Raw genomic sequence first — 14,025 nt, 5'->3', positions numbered from 1 at the left:
CTCCTCCTCTAAGATGAGATCACTTAATACAAACATGAGAGAATATTATAAGAATTATTCTAGGAGGAGATCAGGCATCCCCCTACATGAAATACGAGCGCCAGCATGTGCAACTAGAAACGAGCATTGTGTAATCATACTTACTAAGCACAACTTGTGGGAGAGAAGTTGATGTACTAGTGCTGGTTGTAGAGGACTGACTAGAAGAAGCTGCAGATGAAGACACCATTAATGATGAACTGCTACCGGTGGTGGTTGGAGAGGCACCTGAGACAGCCTGGGCATGAGTAACCTGTGCCTGCACTTGGCCTTGTCCCTGAACTTGCGCTGCTTGTGCCTGAACCACTTGCGCCTGAACCACTTGGGCCTGGACTACTTGAGCTTGAGTCTGCACTTGTGCACCGGTCTGCACTGGAGTTGCCATCAGTGGAGTTAATTCAGACTGCTGGATGACTTTTACACCATCGGGCTTAGACCATGAAGATTCACGGGTACGAGCATTGTAGAAATATGCCTAGAGAAACAGAAAGACAAAAAGTTTTTTCTGAGACTTTTCTATTGATGGTCTATGCCAATTCTCAGCAGGAGCACCACCGATTATCCATATAAATTCATTGTCCAAGCACAGATCCCCACTTTTAGTAGAGGTTGTGATTGGTATTGCAGCTTATGGTGAGAAAGCCGTAGTACCAGGCAAAGATTCTACTAATCTATCGAGCTGTGCCTGATTAACACAAAGCGGGAGTCGGGGTTCATGAGCCCATCAATGCCCCCTTCAGCTAATCACTGGGTGATGAGGTAGTCAGACCCTCACCATTGAGAATCACTCTTAAAAACACACAAAAAGAAGGGAATTTTGTTTACTTACCATAAATTCCTTTTCTTCTAGCTCCTATTGGGAGACCCAGACAATTGGGTGTATAGCTTCTGCCTCCGGAGGCCACACAAAGTATTGCACTTAAAAGTGTAAACCCCTCCCCTCTGCCTATACACCCCCCCGTGCATCACGGGCTCCTCAGTTTTGGTGCAAAAGCAGGAAGGAGGAAACTTATAAATTGGTCTAAGGTAAATTCAATCCGAAGGATGTTCGGAGAACTGAAAACCATGAACCAAGAACAATTCAACATGAACAACATGTGTACACAAAAGAACAACAGCCCGAAGGGAACAGGGGCGGGTGCTGGGTCTCCCAATAGGAGCTAGAAGAAAAGGAATTTACGGTAAGTAAACAAAGTTCCCTTCTTCTTTGTCGCTCCATTGGGAGACCCAGACAATTGGGACGTCCAAAAGCAGTCCCTGGGTGGGTAAAAGAATACCTCGGTAAAAGAGCCGTAAAACGGCCCCTTCCTACAGGTGGGCAACCGCCGCCTGAAGGACTCGCCTACCTAGGCTGGCATCTGCCGAAGCGTAGGTATGCACCTGATAGTGTTTCGTGAAAGTGTGCAGACTCGACCAGGTAGCCGCCTGACACACCTGCTGAGCCGTAGCCTGGTGCCGCAATGCCCAGGACGCACCCACGGCTCTGGTAGAATGGGCTTTCAACCCTGAAGGAACCGGAAGCCCAGAAGAACGGTAGGCTTCAAGAATTGGTTCCTTGATCCACCGAGCCAAGGTTGACTTGGAAGCCTGCGACCCTTTACGCTGGCCAGCGACAAGGACAAAGAGGGCATCCGAGCGGCGCAGGGGCGCCGTACGAGAAATGTAGAGTCTGAGTGCTCTCACAAGATCTAACAAGTGCAAATCCTTTTCACATTGGTGAACTGGATGAGGGCAAAAAGAAGGTAAGGAGATATCCTGATTGAGATGAAAAGGGGATACCACCTTAGGGAGAAATTCCGGAACCGGACGCAGAACCACCTTATCCTGGTGAAACACCAGGAAGGGGGCTTTGCATGAGTGCAGCTAGCTCAGACACTCTCCGAAGTGATGTGACTGCCACTAGGAAGACCACCTTCTGCGAAAGGCGTGAAAGAGAAATATCCCTCATTGGCTCGAAAGGTGGTTTCTGAAGAGCCGTTAGCACCCTGTTCAGATCCCAGGGTTCTAGCGGACGCTTGTAAGGAGGGACTATGTGGCAAACCCCCTGCAGGAACGTGCGTACCTGCGGAAGCCTGGCTAGACGCTTTTGAAAAAACACAGAGAGCGCCGAGACTTGTCCCTTAAGAGAGCCGAGAGACAAACCCTTTTCCATTCCGGATTGAAGGAAGGACAGAAAAGTGGGCAAGGCAAATGGCCAGGGAGTAAAACCCTGATCAGAGCACCAGGATAAGAAGATCCTCCACGTCCTGTGGTAGATCTTGGCGGACGTTGGTTTCCTGGCCTGTCTCATAGTGGCAATGACCTCTTGAGATAACCCTGAAGACGCTAGGATCCAGGACTCAATGGCCACACAGTCAGGTTGAGGGCCGCAGAATTCAGATGGAAAAATGGCCCTTGAGACAGCAAGTCTGGTCGGTCTGGTAGTGCCCACGGTTGACCCACCGTGAGATGCCACAGATCCGGGTACCACGACCTCCTCGGCCAGTCTGGGGCGATGAGGATGGCGCGGCGGCAGTCGGACCTGATCTTGCGTAACACTCTGGGCAGCAGTGCCAGAGGAGGAAATACATAAGGCAGTCGAAACTGCGACCAATCCTGAACTAATGTGTCTGCCGCCAGAGCTCTGTGATCTTGAGACCGTGCCATGAATGCCGGGACCTTGTTGTTGTGCCGGGACGCCATTAGGTCGACGTCCGGCGTTCCCCAGCGGCAACAGATCTCTTGAAACACGTCCGGGTGAAGAGACCATTCCCCTGCGTCCATGAACTGGCGACTGAGAAAGTCTGCTTCCCAGTTTTCTACGCCCGGGATGTGAACTGCGGAGATGGTGGAGGCTGTGGCTTCCACCCACAGCAGAATCCGCCGAACTTCCTGGAAGGCTTGACGACTGCGTGTGCCGCCTTGGTGGTTGATGTATGCCACCGCCGTGGCGTTGTCCGACTGAATTCGGATCTGCCTGCCTTCCAGCCACGGCTGGAACGCCTTTAGGGCTAGATACACTGCCCTTATCTCCAGAACATTGATCTGAAGGGAGGACTCTGGCTGAGTCCAGGTACCCTGAGCCCTGTGGTGGAGGAAGACGGCTCCCCACCCTGACAGACTCGCGTCCGTCGTGACCACAGCCCAGGATGGGGGCAGGAAGGATTTCCCCTTCGACAAAGAAGTGGGAAGAAGCCACCACTGAAGGGAGGCCTTGGCTGCCCGAGAAAGGGAGACGTTCCTGTCGAGGGACATCGACCTCCTGTCCCATTTGCGGAGAATGTCCCATTGAAGTGGACGCAGATGAAACTGCGCAAATGGAACTGCCTCCATTGCTGCCACCATCTTCCCTAGGAAGTGCATGAGGCGCCTCAAGGGGTGCGACTGGGCTCGAAGGAGAGATTGCACCCCTGTCTGTAGTGAACGCTGTTTGTCCAGCGGAAGTTTCACTATCGCTGAGAGAGTGTGAAACTCCATCCCGAGATATGTCAGCGATTGGGTCGGTGTCAATTTTGACTTTGGGAAATTGATGATCCACCCGAATCTCTGGAGAGTCTCCAGAGCAATGTTCAGGCTGTGTTGGCATGCCACCCGAGAGGGGGCCTTGACTAGAAGATCGTCTAAGTAAGGGATCACCGAGTGTCCCTGAGAGTGTAGGACTGCTACCACTGTTGCCATGACCTTGGTGAAGACCCGTGGGGCTGTCGCCAGGCCGAAAGGCAGTGCCACGAACTGAAGGTGTTCGTCCCCGATGGCGAAACGCAGGAAGCGCTGATGCTCTGGTGCAATCGGCACGTGGAGATAAGCATCCCTGATGTCGATTGATGCTAGGAAGTCTCCTTGGGACATCGAGGCGATGACGGAGCGGAGAGATTCCGTCCGGAACCGCCTGGTTTTCACGTGTCTGTTGAGCAGTTTGAGGTCCAGAACGGGACGGAAAGATCCGTCCTTTTTTGGCACCACAAACAAGTTGGAGTAAAAACCGTGACCCCATTCCTGAAGGGGAACAGGGATCACCACTCCTTCTGCCTTCAGAGTGCTCACCGCCTGAAGAAGAGCATCGGCTCGCTCGGGGGGCGGAGATGTTCTGAAGAAACGAGTCGGAGGACGAGAGCTGAGCTCTATCCTGTAACCGTGAGACAGAATGTCTCTCACCCATCGGTCTTGGACATGTGGCAACCAGGCGTCGCAAAAGCGGGAGAGCCTGCCACCGACCGAGGATGCGGTTTGGGGAGGCCGAAAGTCATGAGGAGGCCGCTTTGGGAGCGGTTCCTCCGGCGGTCTTTTTAGGACGTGACTTAGACCGCCATGAATCAGAGTTCCTCTGGCCCTTCTGTGGCCTGTTGGACGAGGAGAATTGAGACCTGGCTGAGGGCCGAAAGGACCGAAACCTCGATTGTATCTTCCGTTGTTGAGGTCTGTTTGGTTTGGACTGGGGTAAGGACGAGTCCTTTCCCTTGGATTGTTTAATGATTTCATCCAATTGCTCGCCAAACAGGCGGTCGCCAGAAAATGGCAAACCGGTTAAGAACTTCTTGGAAGCAGAGTCTGCCTTCCATTCACGTAGCCACATGGCCCTGCGGACTGCCACTGAATTGGCGGATGCTACCGCCGTACGGCTCGCAGAGTCCAGGACAGCATTCATGGCGTAGGACGCAAAAGCCGACGCCTGAGAGGTTAAAGACACAACCTGCGGAGTAGAGGCACGTGTGACTGCATTAATCTCAGACTGACAAGCTGAGATAGCTTGGAGTGCCCATACGGCTGCGAATGCCGGAGCAAAAGACGCGCCTATAGCTTCATAGATGGATTTCATCAGGAGCTCTATCTGCCTGTCAGTGGCATCCTTGAGCGATGAACCATCTGCCACTGCAACTATGGATCTAGCCGCCAGTCTAGAGACTGGAGGATCCACCTTGGGACACTGAGCCCGACCCTTAACTACGTCAGGGGGGAAGGGGTAATGTGTGTCATTAAGGCGCTTAGTAAAGCGCTTATCCGGAAAAGCTCGGTGTTTCTGGACTGTATCTCTGAAGTTGGAGTGATCAAGAAACGCACTCCGTGTACGTTTGGGAAGAAGGGAATTTTGTTTACTTACCGTAAATTCCTTTTCTTCTAGCTCCAATTGGGAGACCCAGACAATTGGGGTGTATAGCTACTGCCTCCGGAGGCCACACAAAGTACTACACTTAAAAGTGTAAGGCCCCTCCCCTTCTGGCTATACACCCCCCCGTGGGATCACAGGCTCCTCAGTTTTAGTGCAAAAGCAAGGAGGAAAGCCAATAACTGTTTTAAATACAAATTCAACCCGAGAAACAACCTCGGAGAACTGAACTGTTCAACATGAACAACATGTGCACCCGAAAAAAACAAACTTCCTAAGAAAACAGGGCGGGTGCTGGGTCTCCCAATTGGAGCTAGAAGAAAAGGAATTTACGGTAAGTAAACAAAATTCCCTTCTTCTTTGTCGCTCCTAATTGGGAGACCCAGACAATTGGGACGTCCAAAAGCAGTCCCTGGGTGGGTAAAAGAATACCTCGTGATAGGGCCGTCAAACAGCCCTTTCCTACAGGTGAGCCACCGCCGCCTGAAGGACTTGTCTACCTAGGCCGGCATCCGCCGAAGCGTAGGTATGCACCTGATAATGCTTGGTAAAAGTGTGCAGACTCGACCAGGTAGCCGCCTGGCACACCTGCTGAGCCGTAGCCTGGTGCCGTAATGCCCAGGACGCACCCACGGCTCTGGTAGAATGGGCCTTCAGTCCTGATGGAATCGGAAGCCCAGCAGAACGGTAGGTGTGAAGAATTGGTTCCTTGATCCAACGCGCAAGGGTGGATTTGGAAGCTTGTGACCCTTTACGCTGACCAGCGACAAGGACAAAGAGTGCATCCGAGCGGCGCAGAGGCGCCGTGCGGGAAATGTAGATCCTGAGTGCTCTCACCAGATCCAATAAATGCAAACCTTTTTCAAATTGGTGAACTGGATGCGGACACAAAGACGGTAAAGTGATATCTTGATTGAGATGAAAGGAAGATACCACCTTGGGAAGAAATTCTGGAATTGGACGCAGAACTACCTTGTCCTGGTGAAACACCAGGAATGGAGATCTGCATGATAACGCCGCCAGCTCGGACACTCTCCGAAGAGACGTGACCGCCACTAGAAAGGCCACTTTCTGTGAAAGACGAGAAAGGGAAACCTCCTTTATAGGCTCGAAAGGCGGCTTCTGGAGAGCAATTAGAACCTTGTTCAGGTCCCAGGGCTCCAATGGCCGCTTGTAAGGGGGGACGATATGACAAACCCCTTGCAGGAACGTGCGTACCTGAGGAAGTCGCGCCAGTCGTTTCTGAAAAAATACGGATAGCGCGGAGACTTGACCCTTAAGGGAGCCAAGCGACAAACCTTTTTCCAACCCAGACTGCAGGAAGGAAAGAAAAGTAGGCAATGCAAAAGGCCAGGGAGAAACTCCCTGAGCAGAGCACCAAGATAGGAATATCCTCCACGTCCTGTGGTAGATCTTGGCGGAGGATGGCTTCCTAGCCCGTCTCATGGTGGCAACCACTTCATGAGATAAACCTGAGGCCGCTAGGATCCAGGACTCAATGGCCACATAGTCAGGTTCAGGGCCGCAGAATTCAGATGGAAAAACGGCCCTTGAGACAGCAAGTCTGGACGGTCTGGTAGTGCCCACGGATGGCCTACCGTGAGGTGCCACAGATCCGGGTACCACGACCTCCTTGGCCAGTCTGGAGCGACGAGAATGGCGCGGCGGCAGTCGGACCTGATTTTGCGGAGCACTCTGGGCAACAATGCCAGAGGTGGGAACACATACGGTAGCCGGAACTGCGACCAATCTTGAACTAAGGCGTCTGCCGCCAGAGCTCGGTGATCGTGAGACCGTGCCATGAAACCCGGGACCTTGTTGTTGTGCCGTGACGCCATCAGGTCGACGTCCGGCATCCCCCAGCGGCGACAGATCTCCTGAAACACATCCGGGTGAAGAGACCATTCCCCTGCGTCCATGCCCTGGCGACTGAGAAAGTCTGCTTCCCAGTTTTCTACGCCTGGGATGTGAACTGCGGATATGGTGGATGCAGTGTCTTCCACCCACGTCAGAATCCGCCGGACTTCCTGGAAGGCTTGCCGACTGCGTGTTCCCCCTTGGTGGTTGATGTATGCCACCGCTGTGGAGTTGTCCGACTGAATTCGGATCTGCTTGCCTTCCAGCCACTGTTGGAAGGCTTGTAGGGCAAGATAGACTGCTCTGATCTCCAGAACATTGATCTGAAGGGTGGACTCTTTCCGAGTCCACGTACCTTGAGCCCTGTGGTGGAGAAACACTGCTCCCCACCCTGATAGACTCGCATCTGTCGTGACCACCGCCCAGGATGGGGGTAGGAACGACTTTCCTTTTGACAATGAGGTGGGAAGAAGCCACCACCGGAGAGATTCCTTGGCTGCCTGAGAGAGGGAAACCTCCCTGTCGAGGGACGTCGACTTCCCGTCCCATTGGCGGAGAATGTCCCATTGTAGTGGACGCAGATGAAACTGCACAAAAGGAACTGCTTCCATTGCTGCTACCATCTTCCCTAGGAAGTGCATGAGGCGCCTCAAGGGGTGCGACTGGCCCTGAAGGAGAGATTGCACCCCTATCTGTAGCGAGCACTGTTTGTCCAGTGGAAGTTTCACTATCGCTGAGAGAGTATGAAACTCCATGCCAAGATATGTTAGTGATTGGGTCGGGGTTAGATTTGACTTTGAAAAGTTGATAATCCACCCGAAACTCTGGAGAGTCTTCAGTGCCACGTTCAGGCTGTGTTGGCATGCCTCTTGAGAGGGTGCCTTGATAAGTAGATCGTCCAAATACGGGATCACGGAGTGACCTTGCGAGTGCAGGACTGCTACTACTGCTGCCATGACCTTGGTGAAGACCCGAGGGGCTGTCGCCAGCCCGAAAGGTAGAGCTACGAACTGCAGGTGTTCGCTTCCTATAACGAAGCGTAGAAAACGCTGATGCTCTGGCGCAATTGGCACGTGGAGATAAGCATCCTTGATGTCTATTGATGCTAGGAAATCTCCTTGAGACATTGAGGCGATAACGGAGCGGAGAGATTCCATCCGAAACCTCCTGGTTTTTACGTGTTTGTTGAGCAGCTTTAGATCCAGGACGGGACGGAACGACCCGTCTTTCTTTGGCACCACAAACAAATTGGAGTAAAAACCGTGACCTTGTTCCTGAAGAGGAACAGAAGTCACCACTCCTTCCGCCTTTAGAGCGGACACCGCTTGTAGCAGAGCATCGGCTCGGTCGGGCGGTGGAGAAGTTCTGAAGAAGCGAGTTGGAGGACGAGAGCTGAACTCTATCCTGTACCCGTGAGACAGAATGTCTCTCACCCAACGGTCTTTGACCTGTGACAGCCAAATGTCGCCAAAGCGGGAGAGCCTGCCACCGACCAAGGATGCGGAGAGAGGAGGCTGAGAGTCATGAGGAAGCCGTCTTGGTAACGGTTCTTCCGGCTGGCTTTTTTGGGCGTGATTGAGTCCGCCAAGAATCTGAGCCCCTCTGATCCTTTTGAGTCCTTTTGGACGAGTAGAATTGGGACCTGCCTGAGCCTCGAAAGGACCGAAAACCAGACTGTCCCCTCCTCTGTTGGGGTTTGTTTTGTCTGGGCTGAGGTAAGGATGAATCCTTACCCTTGTAGTGTTTAATGATTTCATCCAAACGCTCACCAAACAATCGGTCACGAGAAAAAGGCAAACTGGTTAAGCACTTCTTGGAAGAAGAATCTGCCTTCCATTCTCTCAACCACAGGGCTCTGCGTAAAACCACAGAGTTGGCTGACGCCACCGCCGTACGGCTCGTAGAGTCTAGGACAGCATTAATCGCGTAAGACGCGAATGCAGACATTTGAGAGGTCAAGGGTGCCACCTGCGGAGCAGATGTACGTGTGACCGTGTCGACCTGTGTAAGCCCAGCTGAAATAGCTTGGAGTGCCCATACGGCAGCGAATGCTGGCGCCAACGACGCTCCAATCGCTTCATAGATGGATTTTAACCAGAGCTCCATCTGTCTGTCAGTGGCATCTTTAAGTGCCGCCCCATCTTCCACTGCAACTAGAGATCTGGCTGCAAGCCTGGAGATTGGAGGGTCCACCTTGGGACACTGTGTCCAGCCCTTGACCACGTCAGGGGGAAAAGGATAGCGTGTATCTTTAAGCCGTTTGGAAAAACGCTTATCTGGATAAGCGTGGTGTTTCTGGATTGCGTCTCTAAAGTCAGAGTGGTCCAGAAAAGTGCTTAATTTACGCTTGGGATACCTGAAATGGAATTTCTCCTGCTGTGAAGCTGCCTCCTCCGCAGGAGGAGCTGGTGGAGAAATATCTAACATCTTATTGATGGACGCTATAAGATCATTCACTATGGCGTCACCATCCGGGGTATCTAGATTGAGAGCGGCCCCAGCATCAGACTCCTGATCAGCCACATCCGCCTCATCACACAGAGAGTCGTCCCGCTGGGACCCTGACCACTGTGATGAAGTTGAGGGTCGCTCATAGCGAGCCCGCTTAGGTTGTCTGGGACTGTCGTCCGAGTCAGAGCCGTCACCCTGGGGTGCATGTGACACCCCCGGAGCTAGGAAGTGGTCCAGCTGAGGGGGACAAGTTGGCAATGAATCAACAGTGCCCATGGTCTGAGTTACTGGTCTAGACTGCAATGTTTCAAGAATTTTAGACATAGTCATAGACAATCTGTCAGCAAAAGCTGCAAACTCCGTCCCTGTCACCTGGACAGCATTCACAGGTGGTTCTCCCTGGGTCACCTCTAGCAGCGGCCCCGGCTGAGCAATTGCCACAGGGGCCGAGCACTGCACACAATGGGGGTCAGTGGAACCTGCCGGTAGAGTAGCCCCACATGCGGTACAAGCAGCATATAAAGTCCGTGCCTTGGCACTTTTGCTTTTTGCGGACGACATGCTGTTGTCTCCTTGAGAAATCTAAGGAGGGTATATAGCAGAAAATCACCAGCGACTGTACAGTGCAAAGTATTGCCAGCACAAAATACAAAGTACACTATGGCACAAGTGGGGGAGAGCCCTTGAGGGCTGCTTACCGCCCGCTGAAAGCGGGTGTGAGGTCGTAGAATCCCTTGTCTGAGTCTCCCCGTCTCCCCTCTGCAGCTCAGCGTGCAGGCAGGAATGGCTGCCGGCGTCCTGTGAAGAGGTGCGGACAAACAAAAGTGCGGGAAACTGCGTCCCACTGTGCCTAGTGTGAGGGCTGGAGTATGTAAAACAGACTCCAGCTCTTAGCGCTGCTGGTCTGTACAGCGTCCCGCCCTCCTCCTGACTGGCAGGTCTGGGGGCGGGAACGATACGAACTAGGCCGCAAAAGCCGGGGACTGTAGTAATCTAGCGCGGCCGTCATATATGCACGGCCAGCGCGGAAGTCCCCGGCGCACCACAAATCCCAGCCGCGACGCAGTAAAAACTGACCCCCGCGGCCGGATCGGCCGATCGTACTAAGTCACCTCACTCAGCAGAGCTGTAGTGAGTAACGGCACAAGCGCAGCAGCGCTGTTTACCCCGGCGCACTAACACACCCAGCAATGCTGCAGTGTGCGTGCGATAAGCACGGGGACACGGAGTACCTTGATGGAGCAGGGTCCTGTCCCTGAGGAAACTCCGCTCCGAATCCAGCAGATCCTCCAGGGGCTGTGGATGGAGCACGGCCTCAGTGCCCGGAGACCGGTAAAGTCCCACTTCACCCAGAGCCCTAATGGGGATGGGGAAGGAATCAGCATGTGGGCTCCAGCCTCCGTACCCGCAATGGGTACCTCAACCTTAACAAACACCGCCGACAAAGTGGGGTGAGAAGGGAGCATGCTGGGGGCCCTCGTATGGGCCCTCTTTTCTTCCATCCGACATAGTCAGCAGCTGCTGCTGACTGAACAGTGGAGCTATGCGTGGATGTCTGGCCTCCTTCGCACAAAGCATAAAACTGAGGAGCCCGTGATCCCACGGGGGGGTGTATAGCCAGAAGGGGAGGGGCCTTACACTTTTAAGTGTAGTACTTTGTGTGGCCTCCGGAGGCAGTAGCTATACACCCCAATTGTCTGGGTCTCCCAATTAGGAGCGACAAAGAAATCTAAATTGGAATTTCTCCTGCTGAGAAGCGGACTCCTCAATCGGAGGAGTTGGAGGAGAAAGTTCTAACACCTGATTGATGGACGCTATAAGGTCGTTTACTATGGCGTCCCCTTCAGGTGTATCAAGGTTGAGAACGGCGTCAGGATCAGAGCCCTGATCTGCCACCTCCGCTTCATCCTCCAGAGAGTCCTCATGCTGAGACCCTGAGCAGTGTGATGAAGTCGAGGGAAGCTCCCAGCGAGCCCACTTAGCTGGTCTGGGACTGCGGTCCGTGTCGGAGTCCTCACCGTGGGACCTATGAGTCGCCCCAGGAGCACTTTGCTGCACCGACCGAGGGGGGTCTGAGGGCAATGATTCAACAGTGCCCGGGGCCTGTGTTACCGGTCTGGACTGCAAAGCTTCTAGTATCTTAGCAGACCATCTATCCATAGACTGAGCCATGGATTGAGAAATTGACTCAGAAAGTTTGTCAGCCAACACTGCAAACTCTGTCCCTGTCACCTGGACAGTGGCAGCAGGTGGTTCCACCTGGGCCGAGGGTCCCACCAGTGGCTGAAGCTCCGGCTGAGTGAGTGTCACAGGGGCCGAGCATTGCACACAATGAGGGTAGGTGGAACCTGCAGGTAGCATAGCCGCACATGAGGTACAGGTTGCAAAATAAGCCTGTGCCTTGGCACCCTTGCTTTTTGCGGACGACACGCTGTTGTCTCCTTTTAGAGCAATCAGTGAGGGTATATAGCCAAAAGCAAATAGTGCGGCCGTACAGAGTAAATGTATACAATATAAGCATATAAATATACACTTCGGCACCCAGGGGGGCCAGCACCTAGTAACAGGTGCGGCTTACCGACCGCCCTCAGCGGTTGTGTGACCACCAGATTCCCTGCCTGGGCCTCCCAGAGCTGTGGAGCTCGGTGTTGTCTCCCCTCTGAAGTTCTCCAGCGTCAGAAGTGCTGATAGGAATGGCTGCCAGCGTTCTGAGAGGAGGAGGGAGCCGTGGGCGTGCCTCAGAAAGTGCGGGAATCTGGTGCCCCGCAGTGCTCAGTGAGGGGGGAGGAGGATACCTCAGTATGCTCCAGCCCTCACCGCTGACATGCAGTCTAGCGTCCTGCCCTCACCCCTGACTGGCAGGCCCGGGGGCGGGAGTTTGCGGTACTAGGCCGCAAAAGCCGGGGACTAAATTTATTAGCGCGGTCGGCGTGGTAGTCCCGGCGACGCAAAACACCCGGCAGGTGCTGCAGTGTCCGTTACACAGGCGCTCTATGCGCCGTCCCCAAGGGGACACAGAGTACCTCAGAGGAGCAGGGCCTGTCCCTGACGATACCCGGTCTCCTGTCCAGCAGATTCCCCCAGGGGCTGCGGAGGGAGCACGGTCCCAGTGCATGGTGACCGGTTAGGATCCCACTTCACCCAGAGCCCCTAAGGGATAGGGAAGGAAAACAGCATGTGGCTCCAGCCTTTGTACCCACAATGGGTACCTCAACCTTAACAGCACCGCCGACCAGAGTGGGGTGAGAAGGGAGCATGCCGGGGGCCCTGTTATGGGCCCTCTTTTCTTCCATCCGATATAGTCAGCAGCTGCTGCTGACTAAATTGTGGAGCTTGCGTGCATGTGTGCCTCCTTCAACACAAAGCATAAAAACTGAGGAGCCCATGATGCACGGGGGGGTGTATAGGCAGAGGGGAGGGGTTTACACTTTTAAGTGTAATACTTTGTGTGGCCTCCGGAGGCAGAAGCTATACACCCAATTGTCTGGGTCTCCCAATGGAGCGACAAAGAAAAAAAAAAATGTATATACGACAACATGCACATATGCCTGTTATAATAACTTAGAGGGGTTATCCGGGGAGATAGGTGTTCCCCAAAAACTGGACTCTGTAGAGCCCCATTTAAACAAAGTGGAAATTAAGCATGCTTACCTTCCCACCATTCATTGTCTATGGAAGAGCCTGAAATATCTGAGCACTGGGATTTGCTTTCTACAGCTGTCGCATCGACAACATTTGGACAATAAATAAGAGGGGAGGTGGGCATGCTTGACCTCTGCTCCATTGCTCCTCTACGGAGCACCCCAGGAGTCAGAACCACAATGATTAGTAAGGTATCCCATGTCCTAAGGATGGGGGATAGCTTTCAATATTGAGAAAACCCCTATCCATCATACACCGAGTGGGGATGTGTGGAGAGAGATCAGATGTTCCATAAAACAAAAATAAAGTAAAATTAACCCCCTAACAACCCATGACATGCTATGTATTTATTGATAGTGTCTAGCTTTGATGCGGGCTCAGATGCTGACCGGCATCTTTCCTGCACATGTCGGTTGATCTGATCAGCTAATGTGCCTATACCACTAGTGGATGGATCGGAGATCTGCCCATGGCAGTTAACCAGTTAAATCCCACTATCACTGACAGCGCGATTTAACACAAGGCGGGGAGGAGTGAATCATTCACTGCTCCCATCAGTTCACCCGTGACATGATTGCAGGGCATTGATGGGTTGTCATCATAGCCAGGGGTCAGCTGATGACACAGTGCCAGTCTTCCTGTCAACACCGGCTATGGACCGGCATTTATCAGAGACAGATTTCTGCTCTATAGAGCAGTGCTGATGCAGTGCTCTCTATAGCAGAAGTGATCGGATGATCGTACCTTCACGCCCATTAAGGGAACTAATATACTGAACATAAAATAAATTATACACAAAAGATTAAAGCTCTTCTCTTTTGCCCCATTGAAAATAAAATATTTCATGGTGCCTATCCTACACTTTTATCAAAATATTTAGTATCACTACGTTCACAAATGTCCGAGATATCAAAATATAAAATGAAGTAAAAAATGTGACAAGAAAAAAATAA

The 14,025-nt window shown here is 52.8% G+C and overlaps 1 protein-coding gene across 1 annotated transcript in view; it reads right to left on the bottom strand.

The window, feature by feature from the left end:
• Window positions 1-14,025, bottom strand: part of TCERG1 (transcription elongation regulator 1) — a 219,069-nt gene that overhangs the window by 187,711 nt on the left and 17,333 nt on the right. Inside the window, exon 4 of the mRNA XM_075344605.1 lies at window positions 145-514. Coding sequence (XP_075200720.1) covers window positions 145-514 — 370 coding nt within the window. The remainder of the gene's footprint in view (window positions 1-144; window positions 515-14,025) is intronic.

This window comes from Anomaloglossus baeobatrachus, chromosome 4, assembly GCF_048569485.1.
Source record: "Anomaloglossus baeobatrachus isolate aAnoBae1 chromosome 4, aAnoBae1.hap1, whole genome shotgun sequence".
NCBI lineage: Eukaryota > Metazoa > Chordata > Amphibia > Anura > Aromobatidae > Anomaloglossus > Anomaloglossus baeobatrachus.
The sequence above is the reverse complement of the archived record's forward strand: the minus strand, read 5'-3'. Positions and strand labels throughout refer to the sequence as shown.